Source organism: Cydia strobilella, chromosome 4 (genome assembly GCF_947568885.1).
Source record: "Cydia strobilella chromosome 4, ilCydStro3.1, whole genome shotgun sequence".
Classification (NCBI taxonomy): Eukaryota; Metazoa; Arthropoda; class Insecta; order Lepidoptera; family Tortricidae; genus Cydia; species Cydia strobilella.
This window is the reverse complement of record NC_086044.1, coordinates 16,148,302-16,172,940: the sequence shown is the minus strand read 5'-3', so window position 1 is coordinate 16,172,940 and position 24,639 is coordinate 16,148,302. Positions and strand designations below refer to the sequence as shown.

At 37.8% G+C, this 24,639-nt stretch overlaps 1 protein-coding gene across 2 annotated transcripts; it reads left to right on the top strand.

Moving 5' to 3' along the window:
- Positions 1 to 617: 617 nt before the first annotated feature.
- Positions 618 to 24,639, top strand: LOC134740678 (annulin). 2 transcript variants are annotated; one of them, XM_063673229.1, is made up of 12 exons: positions 618 to 946; positions 14,396 to 14,620; positions 15,948 to 16,226; positions 16,461 to 16,612; positions 17,190 to 17,430; positions 18,143 to 18,303; positions 19,563 to 19,748; positions 20,472 to 20,582; positions 20,877 to 21,056; positions 21,418 to 21,618; positions 22,432 to 22,674; positions 23,173 to 24,639. In XM_063673229.1, the coding sequence occupies exons 1-12, from the start codon at positions 823 to 825 to the stop codon at positions 23,347 to 23,349; spliced, it is 2,280 nt and encodes a 759-aa protein (XP_063529299.1). In that variant the 5' UTR covers positions 618 to 822; the 3' UTR covers positions 23,350 to 24,639. The 2 variants fall into 2 exon arrangements, with proteins under 2 accessions (XP_063529299.1, XP_063529300.1); XM_063673230.1 differs by lacking the exon at positions 618 to 946 and adding an exon at positions 13,660 to 14,118.

The following is a 24,639-nucleotide window of genomic DNA, read 5'->3' as shown; positions in this document are numbered from 1 at the left end:
TTCGTGGAAGCCGCTATTTAGGGTCTCAACAACTTTCATGAAAAGTTTCGCTTTCCAGGTTTCACTTTCATGGAATGGGTGCCTGTGATTTAATTAAAAAAGTTCTTTGAAAAGTTTTTGGGGAAAGCATTTATTTACATAAAAGATATATTATACAGTGGTACTACTAAACTAAATTAATAACTAGCTTAAATCTAAAATAAGCCCTCGAAGACATTGTACCAGTTTTAAGTTTTTTAAATTAAAGTTTCTTAAAATATAGTTTAAACATTTCAGATAATATAGGTACCTAAACTTCATATTAACAAATAATTTCAATATTTACATTAAGTAAATAAAATTACTCACATCAGGTGTCATGTTATTGACCCACATTCGTAAATGAACGCAATGGTGATTCCCAGTTTGCCAATTCCCGCAGATAATGACTCGGGCAGCGCGAGTCGCGCTTTAGTAATTCAATTCACGAGAGAATGTGTCATTCGGGATGAGGTTTTCTGAGCGATTTATATAGTTTCGCAATTTTGATAAGAGGTCATACTGGCCACGGACCACGAAGGTAGCGCCAGACGAATCCACTCCGCGCGGACGTGCGCACGCGTCGAAAAAACGCGACAAAAATAATACACTAAATAAAAAAATAAAAACTAGTTTATCTGCTTCGATTTAAAATCATTAAACAGAAACAGTCACTCTTTTGTTTACGTTGTGGCAGACTACACAGTCGAGTGGTCCAAAATCAGCTATGATCTAATCGTTTGGAATTTATCGTGATAATTAGTGATAAAGGTGATCCGCGGGCTCTATGAGAGTGTAGGAGCCATGGGTGTAGTGAAGAGCAAGGTCTCGAGATGGTGCCCCCCGCAGTGCTGCGGCAGGTCGGAGTCTTACGACCTGCGGGAGCTGCCGCGCCCGCCAAGGCTGAACACCTCCAACCTATCAAACGGTAGGTCAAGGCTGTTTTATCGGCTCACTTTTAATCTTAAAGCGGTTTGAGACGTACTTACCTATATAGTCAACATTGAAATTAGCACCTCGCCGTTTGATCTAAAGTATGTATTATATATATTATTATATATGTACTTAGTAGCTACTAGTACCTATCCAAATTTTTTGTGACGAAATTTTCAATCAACAAAATCTACTTTTGACGGCACGTTGTGTTGTTTTATAAAACTTCCGCCAATAGACAAGCCGGTAGGAATCGAGTTCTACCGGTGCTCTGGCTGTTGAATATCTTTTTGGTAGTTCCTTTCTTTATTTAGAAATGTAAATGCAAGGGCACTACCTACCTTTTCTCGAAGTCGAAGCGCTTCGTCGTTTTTTCGAACCCTCATAACTTAGGTTTGGATTATACCAGATAAACAAAATTCTAGGGATATGATATGATAAAAAATTTCAATTACATAGCTCTTATACTTTAAATTTTATTCATATCTAAAAAACCCCGATTTCGTCACTCAATCACTCACTTACTGATGATCATCAAAACCTTTACCCTAAATCCTAAGAAGCTGAAATTTGGTGTGTAAGGTAGTCTTAGTACACAAAGAGAAAAAATAAAAAACTTGAAATTTTTAGCCCCTAAGGAGGTGAAAAGGGGGGGTGGAAATTTGTATGGGGAATTAATAACCGTTGAACCGATAGAGTTGAAATTTGGTATGTAGATTGTTTTTGTTATGGGGAAGGATATAAAATAGTTTTCAACCCCAAAATCACTCCGTAAGGGGGTGGAAAAAGGGGGTTGAAGTTTGTATGGGGAATCAGTAAAAACCAGATTGTGTAAAAGATGCCTCCAGATACGTATTTCAGGATTTTTAATAGTAAATTACCCCACACCTTTAAATTAGGGGATGGAAGATTGTCATAAAAAACAATTTACAAAAATGTGTGGCTTGGCCGCTTCGTTACTACAAGAACTATTATATTATAAAAAATAATGAATAGTGAATCAATTTTTTACCTTACGTCCATGTAAGCGAAACGGCAAAGCCACATAATTTTACTAAGGTGTAGAGTTTGTGAAGTTAGGGCTTGTAGAGTTAGAAGCTTAATTGGCTCTACAAGAATCTGATAACTTTTTGACAAAGCGAGCCTTATGGTTTCGTCTTGGCAACATTTTACATGAAAATGTTTTTGGTGGGATACATACTTACTTTACTTTATATCAGGTTAAGATTATAGATTATAGGTATAATGTTTATAGGATTACAGGTTAAGTAAATTTTTTGATATTGTGTTTTCTGTATTCGCTGTTGTGGCAATAAATACATATTCATTCTATACATAATCATTCATTCATTCATTCATACCTATCAAGATGCCATCTACTCTTATTTCGGAACCGCGAGAAATATATTTTAGTAAGGTCATAAATTATTTACCAGCATAATATTGTTGTTTGTTGTAAAAACGTAACCAGTCCTAAGCTACTTGCCATATATTTCGCACCTATTGGCTAAACAGCTGCTACCTATAAGTACGTGACCACTGTGATCACGTCATATTCAAATAACACAGTTACTAAGTTACACATTCGTTGCACAACTCTTTTTATTTACTTATCTATGCTACTTACATATGCTGAACAGTTTTAGATGACTAAACCAATTAATGTTACTTGAATTCTGATCGGTAATTAAGTATACCTTGTTCACTTTTTACATGTTCATTTAAATACTTGTTGAATTTGTTACCTACTTACCATATTAGTTGTTGACATTACTTGCAGCAAGTATGTACTCGTTATCTACCTATAGTTAAGGTTACCTATTCTAAGCTACTTTGTGATCATCGAGTTTAAATTGTCGTGAATCATACTAATATTGTAAAAGTAGTTTAACACTACCTATGTACTTAATATGATGTGATATAGTACATTTCGATGCTAGTGCGGAAAGTATGTACCGAGATATGTACTCGCCTACGGCTCGTGGCAAGACTCGGGACGAGTGAAGAATGACATTTCCGCACGTGTATCGAACGACGTTTTTTAATACAGTTGCGAAAAAATAAGAAAAGCAACTAGTAAGGAATGGAAATCGAAACTTTTATATTATTAATTCTGTGACATCATTGACATTGACATTATGAAGAGGTGTTTTTCTAGCTTTTATACGACTAGAATACATCTTGTTATTATTATTGAACCCACTTCAATGAGTTTTTTTTTCAAATGCATGTTTTATAAGACAGAAACAATTGTAAATATTAAAACATTGTACTATTATTACCTAAATATCGTTTTTTTTCGATTATTTGTGTATCGTATTATATTTATAAAAACAATATCGAATGTTGCCTTTGGAAACTTAAAACTTTCTTGCAGTAAGAAAATACGCCTCTTCTTTGACAGGCGTTCCGTTCCATTCAGACAACTTATTAAGAACTTTTTCAACATTAAAAAATAAACGTGTTATAATACTTATAATGATGAAGAGGTAAGTAATAAAATATGAAATATGCATATTTTTCGTATCCTTACATTAACAGTAGGTTTTTATGTTGATTACGACGTTTAAAGGAAACTAATATTAACACTCATCAATAAGTAGTCATGAATTAAAAATAAAAAAAATTGGAAGGTAAAAAGCACTAGTTCGCGAAAACCAACTTTCCGCACGCTAAACAGCCACGAAAAGTAGCACTGAGCAACTGTATTAAAAAGTTTATTATATACCTACATATTTAATTCTCATTGCAACCATATTGCCAATGCTAACACAATAAATACTTGATAACATTTTCTAAAGCTCTTTTAGAATCTAGAAAGTTTATTGCTCTCATGTTGATGTACTATACGTTTAGGGGGATTTAAGAGTGAGTTTTTGAACCAAAATAGAAAGCAGTTTCAGTCGGTAAGCAATGAAATCTGGTATCGCCATCACCACAAATTAGAACACTCACATTCGGCCGGATGCCGCTTCGCTTGAAATACATATCCCGATTAAAATCCCAAAATAAGCATTACTTTTCATGCTCTTCTATTAGGAATACTTCCTACAAATAGATCTGCAGTTATTTTATTAGTGTGGATTAAACCTGTTTGCTTCTTAAAGTAGCATGTTTACTTTAGGTGTACAGTCATAAATTGCTTCTATTCTATTTATTATCATATAATGCAACTACAACTACGTAGTTAAGGCGGTTCCCTGAGCCAGAAGGCGAAAAATCGCCTTATATATATGATCATATTTTTCTAAGAGGCGTTGATATTTGTAGACGTGGAAAAAATATATGTAGTTCTTGACTATATTATCTTTAACAACATAGCTTCCGATACCCGAATTATGACACTTCGCTCGATACAATTAATTCCCAAAGTAACCTCTAACTCTGACTTTTAATCCTACTTAAACAAAAAAAGAAGAAAAAACAATCTTAACTTAAATTAGTAATTTCATAGCTTTCGAATTTCGATATTGTAAGGTAACGTTTTTAAAATAAATAAAAATCGACAAAATTCGATCAACATTGACACTTGGCGCGTATGATCTTTCCCGTTCTTTCTTGCGAAATGTGACAGTGACAGCGGCAAACCGATGGAACGGCCTTAATATACAACTGTGTTTATCTATCTACCTGTATATTTTATATACTTTATACATATAACGTAATAAAAATATATATACTAATAAAGGTACCTAGGCAATTCTTAAGAATTCATACAAAGGATGATTAGATACTCGTACATAACAATCGATTGTCTAGTAAATATGTATACCTAATACGATTCTTAATATTCAGAATGTAAGAAACTTATAGTCTCTAATTTTTTTATAATTTTACAAACATTACATTGTAATTTGTAATTCACATTTTAGACTAAGTACTATGTATTTCTATTTTTATGCGTACTCCAATACTAAGTTTATATGAGAATTAATTTAATTCAGCGTCTCAGCAGTCTTGTGACGCATTCGAACAATAAAAATCTTAACTTGATTGATTTGACACGCAGTTCATCTGACACGTTAATCCATACTTACAAACTGTTATGCGTGGAATGCACTGGGAGTAACTTGAAGTTATTATAGAATCAAGTTAAGATTGGTAAAGTTCGAATACTGCTCGTGTGAATTCGATGAATGTTTGATGACTTGTCGCGTAAGGTGGGCGCGCGTAGTCAAGGTGATCCGGAGCGGCTTTGGCGCGTCCTACGGGCCGACGGCTCTAGCACAGTGACGTTATTTACAATATCATATCAGCCGAAAACAATCTACTTTTGGACAACATAGCAATAGCATTAAGGATTTCCAACCGACCGATAGTGCGCTGTCCTCATCCAACAACGATAATCTTGACCAGACCAAATCACTGCTTCTCCTTGTTGGGGGCCTTCTCTTACTGCGTCCTCCATTTTGCGGTCACTTGGGCTTGGTTAGTTTTGAAAGATATCAAGAACTTTTCTTAAGCCAGAGAGGTAATTTTGAGATAAACGCTCTGGTTATCAACTAATGGCTTTAATCGTGACAACTGACATGTTTTATCAAATTGGCTAACGAAAGTTAACGGGAGACAAGTGAATACAACAGATTGGCAATCTGTACACAACGTCATATCCCTCATTAATGTTGTAAATGTAGACATGTACTGGCTAGCTCTTGGAACCCTCAGACCACTATATTTTACATGCCTATTAGGTATATGGTGTGTACTGTCTTAAATGTATATCCTAGTTGCAAATTCCTCCACTACAAACAAACATGTAGGTACAGCGCACAGGTTTTGACGGCCTCCTTATTGCCTACTCGGTATACAGTGTGTAAATCCAATACAGGCAAAAATTAAACCAGACATAGAATTCACCTGTGTAATCATTAATTAAGATTTTTTTTAAGTTACACTTAATTATGAAACCGTATATAATTATTTTTAAATTTACCGAGCAGCATGAGCAGCATTTACTGCAAACATTACGAGACCTAACATAACATGGCATTACGAGATACGAGCTTTTGTATTTATATAGAACTATATAAGTATATTATATAGGTACTTATATCTTCGTCTGGTACCCACAACACAAGCCTTATTGAGCTTACTCTGGGACTAGGTCGATCTGTGTAAAACTACGAGCGAAAAACTGGTGTGATCTTGATCTTAATGTTAAATCAAATTGACATCAATTAGTAGGTAAGTTCAAATCGGCTGGTCATGTAGGTATCCTTGGTAAAATAAAGAACATTTTTTGTGTCAAAGATGTGTCTGCAGATTTGATTAACATTTAAAGTGCAACAAAGGAGTAATAAACGCTGGCTTTGTTTCATTCAAATGGAAAACCAAGTGCATAGTTATTTCCTGTATTTTATATGTAGGTGTACCGATTTTATTTATTTTATTAACCGACTTTAAGATTTCAAAAGGAGGAGGTTATCAATTCGGTTTTTTTTTTTTTTAATGATTGTTTACTCCATAACTCCGTCATTTCTGGACCGATTTTGAAAATTCTTTTTTTGATTGTAAGTATATTACATACAGATTGGTCCCGTTTTTGTCAAAACGCAGTTCTGATGATGGGATCCATGAGGAATCGAGGGAACTCCTCAAATGTTAAAGGCATACATATAGTGATTTTAGTATTTTGATCAACAAATCAAGCACTTACATTTAAAAAAGTGACATTTGATGAAGTGGAACTGCTGATGATGATCAGAACGGAACTCTTTAATGACGCATAGTTCACGTTTGGCGATTTGTCCTCTTCGTTATGTGTGTTAAGCAAGTTAGGTTTTCAAGAAACATTTTTGTCAAGCTCTAGTTCTGATGATGGGATCCATGAGAAATCGAGGGAACTCCTCAAATGTGAAAGGCATACATATAGTGATTTTTGTATTTTTATCAACAAATCCAGCATTTCCATTTTAAAAAGTGACATTTGATGAAGTGGAACTGCTGATGATGATCAGAATGGAACTCTTTAATGACGCATAGTTTACGTTTGGCGATTTGTCCTCTTCTTTATGTTTGTTAAGCAACTTAAGTTTTTAAGACATATTTTTGTCAAGCTCGAGTTCTGATGATGAGACCCATGAGGAACCGAGGGAACTCCTCAAATGTGAAAGGCATACATATTGTGATTTTTGTATTTTCATCAACAAATCCAGCATTTACATTTAAAAAAGTGACATTTGATGAAGTGGAACTGCTGATGATGAACAGAATGGACTTGTTCTCTTCCTTATGGGCCCAGACCCAAAGTTGGACCCGGACTCGGACCCGGACCTGGGTCTGGACATGGACCCCAACTCGGATCCGGACCCGGACCGAACTCTGACCCAAACTTGGACCCGGACAGTCGGACACGGACCCGGACTCGGATCCGGACCCAGACCCGGACCCGGAAATGCTACTAGAAAAGTGGGTTAGGTTAGGTTAGAACTGTGACCCTTACAGAAACGAAATGCTATCAGAAAAGTAGGTTAGGTTAGGTTAGAACTGCGACCCTTACAAAAACGAAATGCTACTAGAAAAGTGGGTGGTTGAACCTCCTTTTCTACATTATTAGGCAATATTATAAAATTTAGGCAATTAGGCAAAATTAGGCAAAAGATGCTGTCTTTTTCATTTCATTGTCTGGAATCTAAGAGTGCACCATCAACAATAAGTAAACTTTCAGCGGCATCCCCCATTAAAGTCGGTTTTTTTTTCTTAAAAATTATTTAAATCAGGTCAATAGACAAAACGGCGTGGCTCTGTTGAATCGGCTGCTCGTGTCGGAATCGGCAGTTTGCCCCGGAACCTCCGAAACACGACATCCTTCGGCCAGAAGTCGGCGTACTCGATGGTCCCCTGCAGCGGTCGCGGCACGCGCACCACAAAAGAGTTGAAGTGCACGTGGTGGCGCGATCGAAGCTGGAACACCCTCAGCGTGTAACCGGTCTTCTGGTGTACATACTCCACCACTTCAGCAGCCGTGGCGGTGTAATGCAAGCGCAATACGTACAGCGCCTTACTAGGTGTAGCAATCCGCAAGCCAGAATTAGCAGAATTATTATAATTAATTTAAAATTTCAATGAAGCGCCTTCCTATATAAGATACGGTACGACTGGGTGCGCCCATTTTAAAGGCTTAATAAATAAGCATTCCCAATCCCAACATATTACCTACTTCCTACTTATCATGAATGAGTCATTTATATAAGAAATATATTGTAGGTGATACTATAGGTATGTATTTGCATCATACACCGTACCCATGTACAAAAACAAAATAGGTATGTTTCTTTTGTCCCCTATAATAGCCAGCAGCAACTTAACATACAATATACAATAATATACATGCCTAGATACATATATTATAGGCTTTAAATACCCATGAATGAATGAAATCACCATTTACGCAAGTCGTGTTAACATGTTTCATCTTATTTACCTTAGTTCATACAATACCAATACTATGTTGGCTTTACATATGTCGTCCGGTGTTTTTGCTTTTCGTACCTAAACCAATATTTATAAACCGAAAATGGTAGTGAATTATTGAAACGGATGCAAATTTAATTCAATTTAAACAAAATTAATTTAATCTCTCTCCTCCCTCTACATGCCAATAAATAGTAATATGGTTGTTACATTACTATGGACAGTTTGCTCAATGGACATCTGATTCGAAGATAACCCAAGTCAGCCTGCTGGACAAATGGTCCAAAAACGTTCGGGAAAACCGGCATCTTTTTGGCGAAATATGGGGTTTTATGCAATGTTCTGCCGCCAGAGTGCAGCACTAGCACCCATCGTAATCCATAGAGTAACTTATACATAGGTACTCTGCCTTAAACTGTTTTTTGACAAGTTTTGACAGACAATAAAATATGACATTGATGCATCAAGGCGGTTTGTTTACAAAGGGCCTGCCGGGAAACGCGAAAATTGAAACTCTGCTATCTGCCGCTTTATCGCTCGAATATGCAAGAGTGATAGAGGGGTTATATAGACACAGAACTAGGAAAGCGTAAATTTTAGGTCTGTGTATATAGATAACAAAATTACTACTCTCTCGTTTCGCGGTAGACCTTCAGATTGTGATGGATTGTGATAGTGGCGCCCTCTACGCAGAGTTTCGCGTAATATTCCCTATTTTAAAAACAGAACGATTTTGATGTTTTTTTAAGACTTTTATCAAACAACTTTTAAGAGAAGTAGAAGGGTTTAACACACTTAAAACATAAGTTTAACAAAATTAGGCTTTAAATTCCATACTAAAAAAGTTTTTGACAGAAATATCACAGTTTAGGTAGATATGTATAATAAGCATGTAACATATTATATCATATCAATACTAGGTATGTACCTGTAGCAGACTACCGACAACGACATCTTAAATTGATATGTCTCACTCAACTAATTTTGGCCACCAAAATATGTCACGGACGCTTCAGATGAAAGAAAATCAAGGCTACAAAAAATTAAAAGTTTTATTTCGTTTAACAACAAAGAAACAGCTATTTTATTGTTTCCATGTTATGTGAAGTTGTTAATACAAAGTCTTCATTTACATTTACGACGCTAATAAAGTATAATGACGAATGCGCTGATAACTCAATAAATTAAAGAATATTCCTCTACAAAGATTAAAGGGCAGAAGTCTTAGAAAATTATGTTTTTTATACCCAGTTAAATGATATATATCTCAACCTTCATACCTACTTACATAATTAGGTAGGTATACCTAGGTACTGATTCTATTCATTTCCAGCACCATACGTCGCAGTGCATGTGTTACTTTGTTTAAAATGTAAATTGTCCATGCCAGGATAAGCTAAGTGAATCATCACAGTAACAAGTATGCAAAATTTCAGCCCCCAAACTATAGTTTATTGTAAAAAAAAAACTAAATATGATCTTTCTTAATTTTTTTGCTAGCCAGCCGATTTTTACGTGCGACACGTAAAAGTACTTTCACGTCAGCGACACCTCCAAGCTTTTTACTAAAGCTTACAAAAGCTACAAAATGAATGTATTTACTTAATTTTATCTGTGGTAGAACAAGGTGTATTTTGTAATTGAATACATCACTATACATTTTTTATACCCGCTCGTTAAATTAAAACTAATCGATTAAAAACTCTTTAGAGAAACGTGCATCACGTGCATGTTAGGGGTGGTCCTTATTTCGTCAAAGTTATATTTTTCTACGGGACACCCGCTTAATGTAAAATCTAGCACTAAAAAACCAGTGTAATTTCTTTTTTTCAGAATTTTTAAATACATTTTAGGGGTCGCTACCGTAATTTGAAAATTTGAACCCTCCATACAAAAAGTTTTTTTTTTGATATGGGGCGATGAGTCAGGGTAGATGTGCAACTTAACATAAAATAGCGGTGTTGATTTTTTTAGTTATTTTATTAATATTTGAGGGAGATTTAGAGATGCGTCCATAATTTCCGTTCCTATACACAAATAAAAAAAATAAAAAAATTAGCAATGCCGATTTTGCATGTACAACCAGCCTTAAAGTTTGTAGTCTATGATTGTTCATTATTTTAGTATGTGGGTATTTTTGCAATTTGTAATTTTTCCTCAGTCACCCGTTGACCACGAACGCTGTAAAGAGTTCGAAACGTCGGGATGTATTATAAATTCAATATACGCGATATAATCCGTTTTCATAGTTTTATTTCATGAGTAACTATCGCGGTAACCGAAGACAATATAATGTTATTATAAGTTAAATTGGACATTAATACACTTTGAATCGTCGTTCAACAATGAAAAAATAAACATCTTGTATGGACCTCTAAAATATATAAAAATACTGAAAAAAAACGTTGTAAATATAACTTCAACAAATAAGGACCACCCTTGTGCATGTTCATAATAAACACTGGCCACTTATAAAAATTTTAAAAATATATCTGTGCCGGTTATTCAATGAACTTCGGATATCGCATATCGTAATTAATAACTAACAACACAATGGATTTTGCTACGTTTTAAGGAACATAGATAGATGGTATTGAATTTACTGTGGTTACAAGATTGACTATGACAGTACCGCTCTATCCTTTTTTTTTTACATGGGGAATGCTTCTACGCATGCCGCCAGGCCGGGGAGAAACTCGGACGGTTATGTGGGACTCAGGACTGTATAGAGGCCCCAGTAATACCCACTAAACCCCATTGTGTCCTCTCGCCGCTATAGTTGCGGGGTTACGGGGAAGCTCGCGCAATCCGCGACCCCGCAGCGGCTATCCTGACTAGGATCCATACTCTTTTGCCTTGGCCTTCCCCTGATCTACCCAGTGGAAGCGCTTCCGGGACACTAGGTCGCGTTTACCATCTCGTGAGCCAGCGTCATGGGCGGGGACGCCCCCGTGTCCGCCGCCCGCTGGCTCTCGTTAGGGCGGCAGGTTCCGCTCATGAGGGGCATGTCTGCGGCCTATGCGGCGGCGGCGCATTGGGTCAGCCTCGGCCCGGACTTCCCGTTCGCGCTCGGCCGCCTCCTTGTCTCCCATGACGTGCTTGCAGAACGTGAGCACAGTCTCCCACGCACTTTCTCTGTCCAGCATGGCCTGAACTACGGCTGGCAGCGAAAGGTCTTACCCAACCTGGGCGACCAACTCCTCTCGTTCCTCGCCAAAAACTGGGCACTCAGCCAATGTGTGTTGGGCCGAGTCTACGCCGACTCTTCCGATTGGTGACACTCCGGTGTCGGTTCCCGCTAGGCAACCTTTTGCAGGTATCTGCCGAAACATCAGCCAGTACCGCTCTATCCTATTATATCCTCTCTGACTAGAGTTAATAGAACAGAAAAAACATCCTATACGCGTAACTGGTAGCTGGCAGCGTTTGTACATAACAAAAGCATAGTTTTAACGTTATTAAAGCGCATCTAGCATCTTATCGGATATCTATGGTTCCTTTTGAGCAGGCCTACGCGGATGCCAGCCAGCTAGTGTGTGGGAAATCCTATTAAACGCTTATTATTTCAAGGCAACATGTCCCAGTAAGATTCACCCACGATGGTAATTAAGACCAAGTAGGTACATGTATCGTCATTAAAATACTAATAATTTCTTATAAGTTTTGGCGATGCTCGAATTACGCAAGTTTAATGGTACTTTGAAGTTAAGATTTAAAAATGATGACTCTAAATTCTCATATGTAAAGTAGGGTTGTTTTTAAGAAAATTAAGCGTATAAATTAAGCGACACAGTCTAAGGAAGAAACGTGCCTCGAAAATCACGAAAATTTGATTCTCGATCAGATGGCGCCACTAGCTTTGGCCTACTCTCGTATAGAGGGCGTTGACGGTTTTGTTTGTCATTTATAATTTTAAGGCATATTAGTAAAAGAACATGGGTCAAAATCATATAAAAATAATTAATGCAAATAAAAAAATCATTTATCCATTTTTTAATACATTTTAACGTATTTTTATAAATCTTCATTTTTAGTTTTAAAGTATGTCCATAGATGGCAGTGAATTTACAGTGGTTACAAAATTTACTATGACAGTATCGCTCTATCGTATTATATCCTCTTTGATAGTAACGATAGTCACTAATAATGATTGCATTAGATTTATATGATTTTGCGTGCATGTCGAATAGAGATGTGAACGCGCTGGAAAAATTATATGGGTGTAACTGTAATCAATCTACAAATTGAAAATAAAGGAAGTCAATCTTAGGTACCTTTATCCATAGTCCCATATCATATCACATCATCTTAAGATTTGATTAATTTCGCACCAAATAAAATTATGTAGGTACACCTACAGTCGGCTTTAATAAACGCAATTTTTTTGTTGCACGCAATTTTGCTGAACCTGCGCCTCCTCCTTAAAGAAGAAGGTGGTAGGTATGTAGCTACTTTGAGACTTTGACAAAGTAACGCCTGAAATGCCAAAACAGGTGCAATCAATAGGTATCTAGGTAAGTACCTATGTGATCCGGGAACTACAATTATAAAAATAAATAAAAAATTCAATCGATACTCGTAATTTACTAGAGGTATGCACAATAGTTAAACGACTTATAAAATATAGTTAATTGCTGTATAGGTTACTTAGGAATGATAATAGGTCAAATTAAAAGAGTTAGTTATCTGTATTCTTCCGACATTACGTAACAAATTAAAAACAGCTATACATATATGAATACAAGAATAAAAATACATTAGCACATACAATAAATAACCTAACCTAACCTTTATTTTCTTACACTTGTGATTGTGATATTTATATATATTATAATTTATATATTTAGTATTGTATGTATGTATGCTAGTATGTATTTTATGTATTTTAATCTATAATGTTATTTCTGTATTTTATGCGTAGACAATATGTTACATAGTTTACTTTTTTAAATATTAATTTGTTCATCCCGTTAGTTTGTCTATCTGACCTGGCTAGTTTTCCACTCATCTACTCGAAGGTTAGCTGGAAGAGATCCCTTATAGGGATAAGTTCGCCTTTGTACTTCCATTCCTGTAATTTATTTTTGTAAACCTGTGTTGTGTACAATAATGTAATTACTACTACTAAATAGGTAATATGTTTGTAGGCAGGCACCTGTCAGTATACCTAATTCATTTCACTTTCTATGACTTCGTAATGTTCTTGTGCGGTCCCTTGTATGGAACATATATGATTCAGTTTTGTTTATGTTCTAATTATCATGATTTACGAGGAATTGTCATTCTCATGAGGTCATCCATATACGTTTGGACAGATCTGATGTCGCAGAATAAGATTGACTTGTGAGTAACGTTCACCGGACCTTGGTTCTGTCAATGGTTTTTTTGTTTGCGGGTGTCGAGAAGCTTTTCGCGTTTGTTGACTATGAGACTATGACATCATCTGGCCAGTTAGATACGTTCTGGCGAGATATAATCCTACGCTAAGAACAGTGCACGGCAGAATGGCAAAAGAACCGCACGTTTGTGATAATAATTAGCAGGTGCCGGTTCGAGTTTCGATTATCACGTCCATCTTCTATGAACGTTGTTTAACAGTTTCGACTAAGCTCTAGTGATGACTGCTTTATAAAAAATTAACGGAGTTTTGGAAATAATATTGATTATTTTAAGTAAGAATGGAGTATTTCAAAAATTGGTGGAGGTCACGGATTGGAAGGCGGCATAAATATATTATCATACCATATCAGCCAGGTATTTCTAAGGTTTTTTTTTGCATAAATTAATAGAATTTAACTCTGGCTGCAACTGATTAGGTTTTGTTTTACTTGTTCTGTTTTTGGGACTTTTTCTACCGTTGTTATTCTGTTTCAAAGTTTTAGGAATCTAAATAGTCGATATGGTTTAAATTTTCCGTGAAATATGACGCTGAATTACTATTTAATGTTAGATATATCCTCATAAAAATATTAAAGCGTCTTAAAATTGGCTTGCCTCCAAACAATGATCATAAGTTGCAATATTGTTTCAGATGTAACTGATGGCACCAGATTGGGCGTGCTCGCCGTCCAAGGCATCGACTTCTGCAATGACGCCAACGGGGAAAACCATCACACGAGCAAATTCAATCTGATGACCAGACCCGTGGACAGCTGTCTCGTGGTGCGGCGAGGACAGGCCTTCAAACTCGACCTGCTGCTCAACCGGCCCTATGATGCCTCGAGGGACGCGCTGTCCTTTATTTTCTACGTGTCCGGTATGAATAAAACACTAATGATTGTTCCTTACATGATTAACATAGATTGTCCTACGCAAGGATTGCAGTGGGTGGGTTTGTATGATATCACTTATACAAGTAGCTGCAGAATATTTTGTATACCTATGTAAATTGCCCATTCTTATATTAGGTAATTATTTCACTAGGTACTTAGAGCAATATGTAGGTACAATTAACGACGTTGTCTCGCGTAGCCCCTAAAAATCAAAGCTCTAAATAAATTCACAAAATTATTATTTTTTGCTCGGACGCAATCTTGGATAAATTTGGAACATTTAAATAATCCCATCTGCCATGACGACATTAGTGTAGTATACGTAAAGTTTTATTTTGTCAATATATTTTGTGAAATGTAGCTGAATAGGTATAATTAAAAACATCAGAGCGTATCGTTTTAAAAGCGATCGTAAATATGAATCAACCCAGTTCGGTATTTTCAGTTAGACTTAAACCGTTTTAGATCGTTCAGCATACCATGTTCAAAATTAGTATCGACACCGCATATGCTATTGTTCATATTCGCCTTGTTTATGCTACAGCACGAACAGGAACGTGTAGGTTTCAGATATTCCCGCACTTTTATTTTAAAGACATTGTAGCCGCCGTGCAAGTCAGGATCACGACGACTCAAATAAAAAGCTTCGGTTTGAAGTAAACTAAGTACTATAATCTTCCAAAAAGGTACTGGTTACAAGGGTTCTTGCCTAAACGGTTAATTGCAGAGGTGTTGTGATTGTATGGAGGCTGATGAAAGAGTGATCTAGCAAAATTGAACATTCAAAAGGTGATTTAAATTTAGGTGCCTCTAATTTTATTGGTTGCGATACAAATTATGTGGAGCGCTCCTATTGGTGCTTTAGAAAAGCCTGCGAATACTAACTGAGCCGAGCCCGACGGCTGCGTTTAGCTAATGCAACGAATATTTTTTATATAAATAAATAGTTGCGTTCGCAACAGACATCAAGAGACATTTTTATAATAGGTACCTACTTAGGTACCTACTAAAAAATAATATTTGAACCCCTAAAAAACCCTAGAGTATGATGACATTTTTATATGAAATAATGAAATAATTTTTATATGAAATATGAAATAATGATTGTAAGTTGTTGCAGAATGTTTTATATTGACTTTTTATGTCCAAATATGTTATAAATAAATACTTTGAATCTTGTGAGTATAGCCACAGCGAGTTGCAAAATTGCATGGTCACATTATCAATGCATTGATGAACTTATTCATAAAGTGTCTGTGCAAGTTTGCAGCCGGGCAATTATTCGTTGCCTAATTTTATGATTATACACAGATGTGGAGAAACGCGGACCATCAGACGACACATCAGCTGCAGTTCCACTGCTGGACAAAGGATCAGAGATGCCCGGATCCTGGACGGCCGTGTACGAAGGCCAAATGGACTCCCACCTGATGGTCGCCGTCACGGCTTCAGCTAACTGCATCATCGCTTCTTGGAGACTCGACATTGACACCAAGCTCAAGACTGGAGGGTCCTTAAGCTATACGCATCCACAGCCCATTTATGTGCTATTTAATCCTTGGTGCTTAAACGATGAGGTTTATATGCCAGGTTAGTTTGACAATCATGTCTTGGTCTACATATAATCATTAGGTACCGTTGAATTAAGTATTAGTTTCTCAAATCATTCCTGTTACATTTTCTGTCAGAGCACTATACTACTCAATATTAATGTATGTAATATTATTTCTTGGAGTTTGAGAGCCATTTCGACATATTCGCTTGATTCACGGTGTTGTATAATGCTTTACTGTAATTATCTAATTCTTATTCTGTGTCATCTAGGACATAGCCATCGTGAAGAATATGTTCAAGAAGATGGTGGTCTGATGTATCGAGGCGTTTACAACAGAATAAAACCAACGCCATGGAACTACGCTCAGTACGACAAAGACATTCTGGATTGCGCGCTTTATCTAGTCAGAGAAATCGGAAAGGTAAGCTTGAAACTGGTAAAGTTAAGTAGTTATATAGGTACCCAAATTTAGCAATTTATACGGAATTCTAAAAATAGGAAGTGACCATTCGCAAATTATCGAATACCTCTACAATTGATTAGACGCTCGTAAAGTTGAGGTCAATCATACGAGTAGCAAGTTTTATTTAAAAGGTGAGACGATGCGACCTCTTTGATTAGTTTAACGTAGGACTATATTAGAACAATTTTGTAGTCGAGTCATTAGGTAAGCACACTTTAACTTACTGTTTGCGAGAAATGTTTAGGATCAATCAGATGAAAATAAGTTACGTATGTACGAAAAACTCTATACAATAAGTATGTGGGCAACGTTTCGCACAGAATAACCTACTTAGTCCCGAAAAAATAATAAAAGAAACAAGCTCAGGAATAAATATTTACACGATAGTAATTACACAAATGTATGCCCTTTTCGGGATTCAAACTTAGGGTCACCAGCACCAGCTTTGCAGGCAAGAATGCACTTTGTGGGATATTCATATGGTTAATTATGTCCCACTTCTTGACCTAAACGCAATATATTTCTTAATCTTCAGGTGAAAGGTCGCGCCCGAAGCGACCCCATTCGGACAGTGCGGGCGTTGTCCGCCGCCGTAAACGTCCAGGACGACAACGGCGTGCTGATGGGCAACTGGGGCGCCGAGCTCAGCGACTATGACGGAGGAACACACCCACTCAAGTGGGTCGGCTCCCTCGCTATCCTACAGAAGTATTACATCAAGAAAAAACCCGTCAAATACGCGCAATGCTGGGTTTACGCAGGTGTCTTAACCACAAGTAAGTTATTAAATAAGAACATTGTTAGCCATTTAATCACCTTCTTCGGTTTAGGCGGTTCCCTGAGCCAGAAGGCGAAAAATCTCCTTATATGATCATGTTTTTTTAAGAGGCGTTGATATTCGCGTAGACGTGGAAAAAATATATGTAGTTCTTGACTATATTATCTTTAATAACAAAGCTTCCGATACACGAATTATGACACTTCGCTCGATACAATTAATTCCCAACTAACTCGGACTTTTAATCAAACTTTACCCGGTTATTTATGTGATACTATAAACAAAAAAAGAAGAAGAAACAATCTTAACTTAAATAGTAATTTCATAGCTTTAAAATTTCGATATTGTAAGGTAAAGTTTTTAAAATAAATAACAGTCGACAAAATTCGATCAAAATTTACACATGGCGCGCATGATCTTTCCCGTTCTTTCTTGCGAAATGTGACAGTGACAGCGGCAAGCCGATGGAACGGCCTTCAGAATTAGCATATTTACGTGTCAACACCTCTGTTCTCATATAATTGTTGTTGACCTCTAAAAAATATTCTTCAACACCAAAACTTTACATCTAAGGGATTTGACCATTATAATCAAGTTCGATTACATTGTAGTCATTTATGTTGCGTTCGGAATGTCCTGTGGTGTGACTTATTTTTTGTTAGAGGACAGTGACAAAGGCTTGCAATTTTAACTTATAAATCTGTGTTCAGTTTGCAGAGCTCTAGGTATTCCCTGCCGGCCGGTGACCGGGTACGACGCGGCGCACGACAGCCAGGGCAGCCTCACCGTCGACATCATCAAGGACGATGACGGTAACACGCTCGACCACTTCACGCAGGACTCTATCTGGAACTATCATGTTTGGAACGAGGTACTAATACCGTTTCTGTCTTTCTTAATTTACTGATAGCAAGCTAGCGTAATTGTCGATAATATGTAGTATAGTATGTACGATAGTACATAGTACGTCGGAACACGTTACCTAAATAGTTTGATCTGAACTAAATAGCTATCTAGAATGAGGTAGCTTCAAAGTGATTGCATGTGATAGTCTGGACAGCTTCAACCTGGAGATTAACAAGTTATTCGAGTTTGAAGACGGTTGCAAACGTACCTTATTAGAACGTCACTGACGTCACTCAACAGCGAACTAGAATCCGCCTACAACAAGTCGCCTGAAAAGTTTTAGTAGTTTATAATTACATATAAATATTGTCACTGCCAAAAGTGCCCAGCAGGCTGGTGTAAACTTAGCGTGGTCGGAGTTTGAGTTCCGGATTTTTCGGAACCAACCAATGGAACCAATATTTACCAGTAGATTAAAATCAGTATCTAAGATTCTTGCGTTTAAAATATCTCCCTACGTGCTTACGGTACTTCCCAATCTGTTCCTTGACTGGAATGCGAAAGGGGTCATCTGGTTCAACGCGCCCACTTTGAATCATCCTCATTCAGTGTAAATATAAATTACACGTCAGCTGTGACGCAATAAACTTCGACAGATTCGTCATCAGCCTTGGTGCTCAATTAATTATTATTTATTATGATACAGCCTGCTTGCCTAAATTTGGTGGAATTGGTAATGATGTATAAAAATCTAGGTACAGCAACCAATGATGACTGTATTGAGTGGCTACTTTCTTGACAACCTAGGTATCATACCTATGCAGCAGAAGAACTTGGCGGGGAAGGTGTTTAATTTTGAATAGGTACTAACGATGATCCGTTTAGCTTCTTATCTTCCGCTCGAAACTTGAAAATATATACTTACTAGTTTTTGTCCGCGACTTCGTCTGCGTAGAAATAGTAATTTAGGTAGCTTATTTTTTATCCAATCTGTTTTTTATCGATTTCCCATACAGACTTCCACCCCCATTTTCACCCCCTTAAAGGATGATTTCTGGGATAAAAACTACCCTATGTCTTTCCCCGGGACTCAAACTATCTCTATACCAAATTTCAACTAAATCGATTCAGCGGTTTTAGCGTGAAAAGATAACAGACAGACAGACACACTTTCGCATTTATAATATTAGTATGGATGGATATTGGTATCGATACATTAGAATATAAAGCACCGTCTTCGCTTCGAGATTTATGATACTGGCTGAATTTATTAAATATGTCCAGGTATGGATGGAGAGGCCAGACCTAGGCCCCGAGTACGGAGGCTGGCAAGCCATCGACTCGACGCCACAAGAAATGTCAGAGGACCTCTTCCGCTGCGGCCCGGCGTCTATACGCGCGGTTCGCGACGCCGACATTCAGAAACCGTATGACTCGGGATACGTTTTCGCGCAAGTCAATGCTGATAAGGTTAGTTGACGTCAATATTAACCTGGCCGTTCCCACGATCCGAAAACTATTTTTTGTCGTCCAAGGGCCAAATGGTGAGTGAGTGAGCAGAGTGAGTGAAAGAGTTATTATTTACGCCGCATACTTGGGCCCTTGAACAAAAGAGCTTATTACACTATCCTAATTTAGTGACTAACAAGAGGGACACCGCTATACGTGAGTCGCGATAAGAGATACATTCTATCGTTTCTCACGTATAGCGGCGTCCCTCTTGTTAGTCACTAAATTAGGATAGTGTAATACGTACGCTCTTACCGGTCTCGTTCTTATTACCTCAGAAGGCCGCCGGGCGGATTACGTATTTAATTATCCTGACAGTACATACTAGTAGAATCAGATTAAATAACTACATTAAGTAGTTATAAAATTCAAATGAATTTTGATAGCAATAAGTAGACTTGCAAAAATAATAAAATCATTTCCAAAACACTAACAACCATTAAATTATAGGAAGTAGAAACCAAACATATCTAAATTAATTAAATTAAGAATTTAATCTTACTGGAGTATTTGCCTACATTGCATGAAATGAATAAGGCTTATTTTTACTTTCATACAATGACTTGGCTATAAAGCGTCGTTTCATACGAGTAGAGCCAGCTGCGCATATAAAACGCTATCTTTAAGCCTATTACGAAAGGTCACCTCGGAGACTTCTTTTAGTAATTGTATGTTGTTTTACAGGTATTATGGAAATATTCCGGTGAAATCCAGCCTCTCAAGCTATTGGCTCGGGACACGACTTCTGTTGGACAAAATATATCTACTAAAGCCATCGGAAAGATGGAACGAGAGGTAAGCTACCTAACGCCCTGCTTTGGCCAAACGATGTATAGACATGGTTGCTTTGATAAAACGAATAGGCGCTGTGTTGTAAAGGGTCTTATAAGCCTGATTTAAACTACAGGGTTACTTCAGGTAATACAAAACACTTGATTGTGGCTCACGTAAGTAGGTACTATAACGTATATGTGCACCAACGACAGCACATTGAATTGACCAGTAGTAAATCATATTGCAATGACATAAGGTTTACTTACATATATTTAGACCGACTTTTCTAAAGATACCTAATGCATTGATTTGCAGGACATAACTGACTCATACAAATATCCGGAGCGCACGTGGGAGGAGCGCGCGACGATGGAAAAAGCTCTGCGTCGGTCATCCAACATCTTTGCACGATACTACCTCAACGATGCCTTCAACGATGTGGTGTTTGACTTCGAGCTGAGAGACGATATAAAGATCGGGCAGAACTTCAGTGTGGTGAGTACTTTGTCTATGTCTCAGACATTTACTAACCGTATGACCCTGATTTTAACCTGATGACCTGAAAACCCATACACAATAATATGCACTTATAAATAGATCTATCTAAGGTGGCGTACTTCGTCTAAGATGGAACATGCTCAACTCATTCCTACGTTAACCTGAGGTGAATCCAGGATGAGACATGGTACCAAATAACTGGGTCATATTGAGCTGGAATATTTATAACTCTCTGAAATAACTTGATTCCTATACCTAATCACCGCAGATGCACAACCTATAAGGCTGCTTTAAAATAGAAGAAACTACAGTTAGTACGTGTTGAGGTGGTCTGTGACTTACGATTATTGTGTTTCAGATCCTTCACATGAACAACCGCTCGTTAGAGAACAAGCACCAAGTGAAAGGGGTACTGCGAGTAGACACCGTGACGTACACGGGCAAGTCCGGAGAGTCCGTCAAACGACAGGAGTTCGACTCAACGTTAGCACCCGAGGCCAAGGAGCAGGTGACCATGTTGGTCACCTTCGATGAGTACTACAAGCGACTCGTAGATCAGGTGAGTGAGAGAATTATTGTGCCAAAGAGTAGGTAGAATATTAGGCTAGACGTGTCCGTCAAACGACAAGAGTTCCACACAACGCTCGCCTCCAGGGCAGCAGGTCATCATGCTGGTCACGTTAGATGAGTACTACAAGCGACTTGTGGATCAGGTGAGTGAGAGATGTGCCAAAGAGAGTACTGGGCAAGTCTGGCGAGTCCGTCAAACGACAGGAGTTCTACACAGCGCTCGCACCCGAGGTCAAGGTCACCATGATGGTTACCTACGATGAGTATTACAAGCGATATGTAGATCAGGCGAGTGAAGATTCAAATGAAATTAAACAGCGATGGAGATGAAGATGTGTTAAAGCGTATTATAATGCGACATAAAATAGTAAAAATTAAATAACATGGTGCCATGGTTAAGCATTTTACGTCAAAAATGTAACAGCTACGTTGGAAGTGGCGCCCTCATTTATTTTCTACAATTTCTTGTCGGACTATAAACACGTACCTACGTGACACGGTGATGAAATTAACGAGGGAACTAATAAAGGTGGCTGCAGTAATCTAGACGGTAGTAAATATTATAAATTACTAAGATATCCCAAAAGTTATGCTTACTACTATTAGTTATTATTACTACGAATGCAATCTGATTTTGTCGGGTGGAGTCAGAAGTTGGATTTAGGATTGATTGAAAACTTACGCAAGTAGCCTGCAGATCAATTAAGTTTATTAAGTGACGTTCTTTAAGAAGGATTGTTACTCAAATCTCCAACCCCTCAAAGATAACAGATTTTTTCACAAAGGTGCAATCATTTTTCAGGCATCCTTCAATATCGCCTGTCTCGCCTCAATAGTGGACAAAAACTTTGACTACTTCGCGCAAGACGACTTCCGGGTCCGCAACCCCGACATTAAGATCACCGTGGAAGGCAAGCCTGTGTCGCACAAGGAATTTACTGTTACTGTCAAGCTGGAGAACCCGCTGCCCATACCGCTGAAGAATGGAAAATTCTACATCCAGGGCCCGGGATTGGATGAGCAGCTCAAGATCTCTCTGGATGAGGTAACTTAGTTTCAAATAGGATATTGTTAAGGTTTTTGTTGTTACTTATTGAATAAACAAAGTACACATAATCATCTATTTACATGAAGAATTCAAGAGCGATATGTTTTCGTAATAAAACCAACTACCAAGCCAATATTTGGCGACAGGTTAACCAAAGAAAGTGATCCGTGCCTATACATATATGGGATTGTACCTTGTTCAGAAGCAGAACGGCACCATAAGGCAGTCATAATTTACTACATCGCATTTAACTTTGACACTTGTGCCAAAAGATGTTCACTTTTTGACAAAAGGCTCCCTCAAGGATCTTTATAACAACCGGTCGCCCTTAACCAACCCTACGGTCTTGATCATACCGCTTAGCATAACTTGTTTTGTCCTTGACATATGGAGTTGCGCGCGACAATTAGGTAACGCAAGTCATGTTTACGCAATTAGATCATCGGTTTATCTTTCAATTGGACTAAATTAATCAATCTTAATGATAACTTACAGAACGTGCCCCCCGGCGAATTAGCGACCGCGCAGTTCAAGCTGACGCCGCCGTGGGCCGGACGGCACCAGATCTCAGCCAAGTTCACCTCCAAGGAGATACACGACATCGACGGCTTCCTCATCCTCATGGTCGCGCCCCCAGAGACCAACGGATACTCGGAAACAAACGGATTATAAGAAAACTATTTGTACTCTACTGTGCCATTGAAAGAACTCGCGAATATAAAAGTAGGTAGGTATAGGTATTATACATATATGCACTGTGAGCAATCAGCATCAAATAAATAATTAATAGTGACGGCCAAAATGGCCCAATACATCGAAACACATTGTTATTTCTGTGGTAACAATGGTGTGTTCCGATATATTTGACCACTTTGGCCGTCATTATCTATTTGCTGCTGACTGTCATAGATCAACCTGTATGTAGCACAATAACTTCTTGAAGGAGGCAGCGAAAACTTTACTAAAAGTTTGAGAAAAGATGTAAGTATCAAGGATACCACCAGCGTGCGGCACTGTGCAGCACCAGCATTTTTGTACTGAATATGTTTGTTCCGCACACTGGTGGATTAAATGTAGCTTCCAAGAGGCATCAGTTAGGTATGTTAACCTTTTGAACGCTTTACATCATAAACAAAAACCGGCCAACAGCGAGTCGGACTCGCGCACCGAGGGTTCCGTACTTTTTAGTATTTGTTGTTATAGCGGCAACAGAAATACATCATGAAAATTTCAACTGTCTAGCTATCACGGTTCATGAGATACAGCCTGGTGACACAGAATAACTAATAGTACTCTGGTGACAGACAGACGGACAGCGAAGTCTTACTAATAGGGTCCCGTTTTTACCCTTTGGGTACGGAACCCTAAAAACGATGCAAAAACGTCAGTCACGCCAAGGTAACGGGCGCAAGCGAGCGAATGTAAACTTTATTGAAAGTGTGAAGGTTACTTTGACAGCGTCCGCCATAGCACCCATAGTGGTACTTGGCGCTGTTAGTAACTAGTAACGACCACTTTAGGGGTTCTTGGCGTTCAAAGGGTTAAATATAATTACTCATAGTGGCCCGGCCTCCGCATGATCTGCAGCTCAAGGCAATTTATTAAGGGGAGCGTGGTATTATGTGAAGTATGTGCGAACACTTTATATGTCGTTATAAGCCGCAGTTGTGTCAGTAGAAAAAAATAGGCAAATTTGAAAAATGTAAGCGCGCATGATCGTTCTCCTATAAAAATTTTGATTTTCAGGCCTATTTCTACTGAAAAAGTTGGCTTGCCATCAGAGTACAAAATATTATGATATTAATGATACGACAATTGAAGGAGGTAAAAAAGCACTACTATTAGTATGTCTGAGTTTTTATCTTCGGTGCATAGTAAAAAGCTTTAAATGTGTTTTAGTTTTTACCTTACTGCCTACAGTCAGGAGCGGAAAGCAGCTAAGCTAACAAAATTTACAAAATG